Source organism: Buceros rhinoceros, unplaced genomic scaffold (assembly GCF_000710305.1).
Source record: "Buceros rhinoceros silvestris isolate BGI_N320 unplaced genomic scaffold, ASM71030v1 scaffold14396, whole genome shotgun sequence".
In the NCBI taxonomy this organism is placed as follows: Eukaryota; Metazoa; Chordata; class Aves; order Bucerotiformes; family Bucerotidae; genus Buceros; species Buceros rhinoceros.
This window is the reverse complement of record NW_010417052.1, coordinates 70,333-78,296: the sequence shown is the minus strand read 5'-3', so window position 1 is coordinate 78,296 and position 7,964 is coordinate 70,333. Positions and strand designations below refer to the sequence as shown.

The 7,964-nt window shown below is 41.6% G+C and overlaps 1 protein-coding gene across 1 annotated transcript in view; it reads right to left on the bottom strand.

The window, feature by feature from the left end:
* Positions 1-254: 254 nt before the first annotated feature.
* Positions 255-7,964, bottom strand: part of ANO1 (anoctamin 1, calcium activated chloride channel) — a 44,229-nt gene continuing 36,519 nt past the window's right edge. The window contains exons 24-28 of the mRNA XM_010138041.1: positions 7,020-7,172; positions 5,109-5,161; positions 3,308-3,492; positions 1,782-1,887; positions 255-775 (exon numbers count right to left, since the gene is read on the bottom strand). Coding sequence (XP_010136343.1) covers positions 515-775; positions 1,782-1,887; positions 3,308-3,492; positions 5,109-5,161; positions 7,020-7,172 — 758 coding nt within the window. The 3' untranslated portion in view covers positions 255-514. The remainder of the gene's footprint in view (positions 776-1,781; positions 1,888-3,307; positions 3,493-5,108; positions 5,162-7,019; positions 7,173-7,964) is intronic.

The window sequence follows — 7,964 nt, the reverse complement described above, 5'->3', positions numbered from 1 at the left end:
GGCAGTCTGGTAGCTTCACGTGGTTTCTCTCCTGCCAAAAGGAATACCAGGGCACACTCTAAAGCTGATTTTGCATATACATTATCTAGTTACCCCACGGACCTGCAAGCCTGGGGTTCCAAAAATATTTTAAATTACTAGTAGTATTATTAATTAAAATTTACCTTTATTTATTTAGTTAGTTAATAGGCTAAGGTCAAATTCTCAGCAAATATCTCTTACCAAGACGTACTAGGTACCTGCATTTATTAATGCACACCAATGTCAACAGAATTATCTAACGATGAAATATAAAAATTCCCTGCATTACTGCTTGTGCAAAAGAAAAAACAACATTATCAGAAATAGAATGTGGTCCTCCATGTTTGTAAGAAGAGCATTTCTCACAAAGATGGGAGCAAAATGGCAGCACATACTTCAACATGCACCAGGTTGTCCATTAATTGAGTCCTGCCCTTGACGCGATGGCTTGTGTATCAGTGGAATGCCCCAACATACTCAACTCCCTCCTCTTCTATACGTCGAGAGGATATGAATGGCAGGAGGACAAGCTCCCACTGCGGCTCCTGGAGAGTCTGGGGCTGTGATTGTTACAGTTTTCACCTTTTGTCTTGTCCTTGTCTTTCCAGGTTTCTAGCATTTGCAGCTTCCCTTGCTCTTCTCTCATGAAGACCTCCACCATGAGAACTTTCTCTTTATGAATCTGCTGACTAATGTCCTTGGGAATGTCTGGGATAATCCAGTCAACAAAGTCACTCATAAACATGACCAAGTTCTGAAAAAGAAATTGTGAGAAAATATCAGCAAGGTCAAATGAAAGGATGAGTGTAGGGGAAGGGGCCATTTCTAGTGTATTTAGGAAGGAAGAATGAAGAAAGGACAATATTTGAGTTGGGCTTAACGGCACGTCACAAGCCTGATACTGAGCCAAACTTACCTCAAGTCCTTGCTCATGCCAGACTTAAGAGAAAAATGGCAGGCACAGATCTCTGTGATTTATGTACAAATACTGCCACAGCCCCATAGAAATTTGAAGGAAATTCTGGACTTGATAAATGGCTTTTCATTTATCAGCTTTACATCAGAAGGGCAAAAGCAAATGGCAAGAGGTAAAATGATGAAAGTTGGTAAAATAGGGAGATATTTCTGATAATAAAACCTGGATTCAATGAAAGGGAGATCTTTCACAATAAGATTTTGTCCACCAAAAAAATAAAAAAGGAATAAAATTTTGGAAACAAGTTGTTTAGATATGGTGGACTTTGAACACTTGTGTCACAATAACCAGCAACACTATTGTGATTGAATAATGTCATTTAGTGAAAAATCACAACATCTTGCCTTCTTGTCCCAATGTGAGATACGCTAACTGGGAAAATGTGGGAAATGACATTTCTTAGCGACATCTAGAAAAGATTTGGGATGAAATCTGTGTTGCTTCAGTGAATTTCTTGATGTCCCACTGCAGAAATTGGTGGAACCTAATTAGCATCAGCCTTGTGCTTTGCTGCTCGCTAAGGCCATTAAGTTGCTTCTGCATCAAACCAGTTTGGGCAATCCCTGGGGATAAATTTTTCCACTGAGAAAGTATCTGGGTTTGGGTGGGTGGGAGGAAGAGGGTGAATGAAGACGGGCAAATTTCTCTGCTTTTCATGAGGCAGCTGAGAAAGAAGGTATTTCCTTTGGCCTAATAACTTATTCCAAAGGAGGTTTGCCTTGCATAGCTGAAGAAACTCGAGAACTCTTTTTCTCCTCTAAAGAGTGCCTGCAGCATGACTTACCTGGAACACGATCACAAATGCTAACCGTGCTGCTAGGACAGCCCAGAAATCCTTGGAAATGTCATACTTGTTTTCAGACCAGGGGGGTTCTCGATAATCTTTGTATCTGCAAAACAAGCCTCAGTGAGTCAGCGGTGTCATTCAGAAAGTTTAGCACCATGAGGAATTAACACCAAACAGACTCTGTTTCGTTATCTGGTGTTCTCCTTCTTCATGATTACTAAAAGATCGCAGCTAAGCTTTGCCGTGGAAAGAGAAGGTGAGAATTTTGCTTTAGCAAATTTTAGAAAATCTGAGCTGGTCGACAATAACTTCTTAGAAAAGGGACTAAGAAAAATACATTCAATTTAAAATCACAGCATCCTGCCAGTATTTTGAAAGAATTAGGGCTCCATAGTTCAAATTACTCAAAAATCCCTGAAATACGGAAGAAATTATGGGATGGGAAGAAGAAAGAGGCTGGGACTCGAAAGCAAATAAACCATGGTGTTGGACCATGACACCAACGCTTCCGTTCCCAAGTTCTGTGCTAAAAACATTTGCCAACCTAATTCTGTGCCCAGAGCTGACCAGAAGGAAACCAGGAGAGAGTAAAAGCGAGCAAAGCTAATACATATGCAATTTTGTTTGGTTTTTTCTGTCTGGCAGTCTTTTTGGCAGCTTAACTCACGCTATTCGGATTTATAAAGAATATGAATTTCGAAAATACTATGATTATAAAGGTGGGTTGTTTTCCTGGTCAGTCTATGTAATTTTTTTACTATATGGATACTGAAGTAATTGTTTTTTGTCTCCCCTGGAATATTTCTTCCCTCCTTGTTCTCACCCCATCTCCCCTTTCAGTTTTGCTGGTCTCTGTGCTTTCACTGTTGCATTTGGCTTTGATCCCCAATTCTAAGCATTAAAACATTTGTTTTGAAGATGATGCATATCGAAGGAAGCCTCAGCAAAGCATGCAGCTCAGCGCTGGCCTAGATCCCTTCACCAGCTGCAATATGCAACACTAATTTTCCTTTAAAAATGAAAATAATGTGTAGAAATTGTACAGGCATGCAGATTTCCTGCACGATGACACTTTAAGTAGGTCTTAAGTTCCAGAGAGATAAGGATGCTGTTACTCTCATCAGGAATTGCTATAGAAACTGGACAAAAAAAGCGAGCTGTACTGTGAAGTCACGGTCGTTATATCAATAGCAAGTGCTACAACAACATGACATCACAGTAACATCAGTTTGTTCCCTTCAAACGTCATTGTGCTGTTCATTATTATTTATCTCCTCTGAAAAAAGGAATACATAAAAATAAAAATCTTTGCAGGGACAAACACTGAATTTAACGCTAATCTGTTTTCCAAACCAAGCATTACTCCATATTTGGGTGCTGTGGCCAAAATGTTCAAGGCAAGGGATCCATCTGATATAGAAGGCTACCACGGTGCTGAAAAGGCATTGAAAACACAAGGGACCTGCCCCCATCCTAGGTCAGCTGTGAAAACCCTTAAAATGAGTGATCGTTCAAGAGAGTACCTGCATATCTGAACCTCGTAGCCAAGATCCATGGGGTCGTTTGGAGCTGTTCCTGCTTGAAAATCGCTGACATTAAAAGAGGATAGTGTATGGTTCACGAAGCCATGCATGGTGCCATTCTCACTGTACATATACAGGTACACGAGGCGTGGAATGAAGTCGGATGTGAATGAGATCACAAATGCCTAAGCCATAAGAGTAAAGAGTGAGCGCAGTATTCAGTGATTAATCAAGAATATCCTCAAGTGTGTCTTGTCCGAACAACTCATGCAACTCAGGGGCTGCTTCGGAAAACGAGGTGGGAGCCTGCAGCCCAGGGGGCCCTAAAAATGGACTGTCCACTGCTGCAACAAGGTCATCTTTCCTGCCTGCTCTGCTGAGTTGCAGAGTATTAGGTGGAGTAGTTCCACACCCCCCAGCACCAAAGGAAAGCAAAACGCAGCGCTGCTTCCTGGTGCCGCTGTTGCAGCCTGTCTCGGATGCATGGTATAATGTCCAACTGATGGATTGTACTCCTCTGTTCTGCAAACAACTGACGCTGAATTGACTCTTTAAATTCTCATTGCATTACAAAAGGCCATTAATTGTACATGTTTAACTCCATCAAGATAAAAGGATGAGCAGACCGAGCCAAGTTTTATTTTTATGGTTGCAAAAATTGTGTTTTATATGGGTATTTAAACAGGCTTTCTAAAACCGCCATACACAAAATGCAGGACAGCCAATTCCACTGAGTTCCTCCTAACTTCAGCCTTTCTCATTTATCGCTATTATGAAACTCTCTCACTGGCATAAATCTCATGTGCATGTGGAACAAACACGGTACAAAATGTTTTACTTATTTTATGATAAAGAGGGGTAGTACGTAGATCAAAGAGGGGAAAATAACACTGGATAATGACAAAGAGAGACTACATGGAAGAAAAGAGGAAAAAAAATAGAGAAATTATTTCCAAAGGAAAAGAGGAGCAATGGGAAAGACAAACCAAGGCAGCCCATCAAATAACCCAAGAATGCTTTGGCCATAGCACACAGACACCTGTGGGCAAAACGAAGAGATTTCCAGTCTGGCTAATGGTGAAAAAAATGCAGAGCCCATGGACATGTGGCCGCAAACCCGACACGGCCCCTGTTTTGCTGCATCACAAACATGTTTTCAAGCTTGTCCTTCAGCTCTTTTTTCATCTTTCCCCCAGTGGGGTGCAATAAAGATGATCCTTGTGGATGTCTATTCATATCAAACATTAGATAAGCATATAAATGAATGTATTAAGGCGTGCTAAAATTTTCCAAGGGCTGGGATGTTCACTGCTGAAGGAAATGAAAAATATTGTCATGGATTTTCAGAGCTATCTGAGTGACAGCAACGCAGTTTGAGACCAGATTTTCAATGGAAGGACACTCTGTGCTCTGGAGAGCTGAACGAGTTTACAGCCAGTTGACTACCAGACCCTAAATAGGTTTTAGCATGGAAATTAAAAAATACATCATCTTAGTGATACTATTTCTAAAGAGCAAAGATACAGAGCTCTGGTCTTATTAGTCTGAAGGGCAAAACTGGTTTATGAAAACATTCTGGAAAAAAGCTGCAATGACTACTTGCTATTTTATTTTATTATTTATGCTACTACTCCCCCAACTTTAAAACAAACACTGCATCTGATTCTCTAATATTTCAGAAGACATCTAAATCATATACCTTCTCTTGAATTTAAGGCATTTATGCTGAAATAAAACTAATGGAGCAGAAGGGAAAAGCCAGCCTATTAAAGTAAAACTCTATTCATGCCAAATGACTTACATTTATGATGACAGCAAGCTTTCCAATACCTCTGAGGATATTATACCAGATTCCTGCCGAAGGAGACAAACATGTAAATGCTGTTCCAGTCATCAAAATTAGAGAAATTTTCTATTAACAGCTTCAGAAGCACTTGTGACTGTGCTGAACTGGAGTTGTATTTTAAATAAAAAAAGAACAAATTGTAAGAGATTCATTTAACGACTGTTAAGCAAAGGGAGCCTAACTCTTTCTTCCAAAACTATGTTTAGGCACCTATTTTTTTTTTTAAGGTTTTAAGCAAAAGCTTCTTTGAGGAAGAGGAAGGCAAGTGTGAGACAGAGGAATGCCAGCAAAGGTAGAAAAGAAAAACATCATGAAACGTCATTCAAACGTCTCAAGTCTTCCCCTTCCAGATTCTGCTGGTGCCTGCCTGGTTTGTGTCTGTGTAGTTTGTGGCCAGTTCACAGTCTCTGACTTGGGGCTGGCTCTGAAAGAACTGGAGTTCTTTCACCCACAAGAGTGGGACTGCAATAAATAGCAATTAAAACTCTCTCAAGAACAAAACAAAATCCCCCAAACCCCACCACAACCAAAAAACCAACATCACTCCCCATAACATCTCCACCACCGGCCTTAGCCCACAGCATCAAGTGAATTTTTTTTTTAAGGTTTTAAGCAAAAGCTTCTTTGAGGAAGAGGAAGGCAAGTGTGAGACAGAGGAATGCCAGCAAAGGTAGAAAAGAAAAACATCATGAAACGTCATTCAAACTTCTCAAGCGCTTGAGGGGAATAAAGAAGCTGAGGTAGGGAGCTGGACCTCTGTTTGCTGCCACTGCTGTTAGCAGTGGGACCTCTTCCCCTTCCAGATTCTGCTGGTGCCTGCCTGGTTTATGTCTGTGTAGTTTGTGGCCAGTTCACAGTCTCTGACTTGGGGCTGGCTCTGAAAGAACTGGAGTTCTTTCACCCACAAGAGTGGGACTGCAATAAATAGCAATTAAAACTCTCTCAAGAACAAAACAAAATCCCCCAAACCCCACCACAACCAAAAAACCAACATCACTCCCCATAACATCTCCACCACCAGCCTTAGCCCACAGCATCAAGTGAGCCAGCCACGAAACGCCCCAAGAGCAGTGTCGTGGTAAAGGCAAAAGCATGACAAAGCAGAGTTCTTCAGCTCTAGGACGATGGTAGGGCACAAGGATGAGCCCAAGGAAAGACTCTGCTTGCACAATACCAGAACGAGCTCCGAGTTTGGTAACTGATCGTGAACTTCTCTGCTCTTGCTGACTGACTGGCTGTGTAATACGAACCATTAATCACCTTTTTACTCGTAAGTAACCAACATCTGGGAGAAATGGCTCTCTCATCCCACGCACCCATAGTGGTTAGCTCCCTGCAGTGAGGGGAAGACTGGTCTGTCGGCACTGTGTGACTGCAGAGCCCAGTTCCAGGTAGATTCACTGAAGCTTTCAAGCTTCACCCTTCCAACATTCCAGCTGGGTAGGGACAGGGGACACATTCTCCCATACACTTGAGTCTCCTCTCATTCCCAAGGGCATTTCTCTAGCCCAGTCCAGAGTTATTAAATGCAGAAATTTTTGCTTCTCCAAGAAAACCACATTGCCAGAGAGCACTGTTGATGTGCAGAACCATGCAAGATATTTCACTATTGTATTGATAATTTTGATTTGAAAAGTGATATTGTTTACTTAATAAAATATTAATCTAAATTTAAAGCTCTGGTCTTTCTATTTTAAAATAGCAAAAAAGCCTCGGTAAGTTATGGCAGTTCACAGTTCAGCCACAGCCTAAGGTTTTGAATCCCTATAAATACCTTCCTGTTAATGAAACTAACTCAGCATAATAATACGCTTACATCAATCCAGGCACAGACAAACGGGGCTATCAATAGCAACGCGCACTTACCGATATCCTTTGCTCTGACTGCTACCGGTCTCCTCAGCTCAGTAACGAACTTTTTTGCATCCAGACGGATTTCAATGATGTTGTTCAACAGAGCAAACAAAGGTGCCAGTGGGAAGGATGCAACAAACAAAGTTACAAACCCAAACTGAATAACTGTGAAAGGAAAAGCAACCGTTTCAGTGGCTGTGGTCAGCATGTACCGAATACCTGCATCACTGCATCAGTGCCACCCCCGATTTGAACAAGACGACGCTTGCTGGGAGGCTAAACCACATTTGCTGTGTCAGGCATGGTTTGCCTGACCGCTGCTCTGTTTGGGAAGGCCAGCTGTCCCTCTTGCAAAAGGCAAGACAGTCACCAGAAGGATGGGGAAGCTCCTAAAACAGTTTTCCTGTGGGCGAGGCTGGCACAGGAGTGATCGAAGGAGTGGGATTGCGGCAGCGACCGTGTTAGCTCTACATGAACTTGCCATGCTCCATCCAGCGGGTCTTTAGCCCTCAATAATCCCACTGGAAGCTTTCTCTTCTGAAGAACAGAAACTTACGGGGTTCAAAAAGGACACAACTGATTCTCCACCTCTATTGGGCATAACTGGCTTCCTACAACCTGGGATCAGATTTGCTTTCATTTGATGAGGACATCACGCTGATGTCATATCCATCCTGGTACTGTTGGAGCCCCATCTTTCTCTTCCTCTGTTACTTCTAAAAGCTGATCTCACTAACTGCATTTTTCCTCATTTTTAGGAACTGACAACAGCATCTTGTCATTTGTACCATTAAATTTCAATCTGTTTCAACTACTCTGAACATCAAGGTGTCAGATACTCCAATTCACCTCTGCATTTATTGGGCATGCCAATCTGGGTATGAGTATACTTCATTATCATTTACCCCCATTATTACCATTATAATTTCTTAAAATATTAAATAAAGTGCTCTTTTA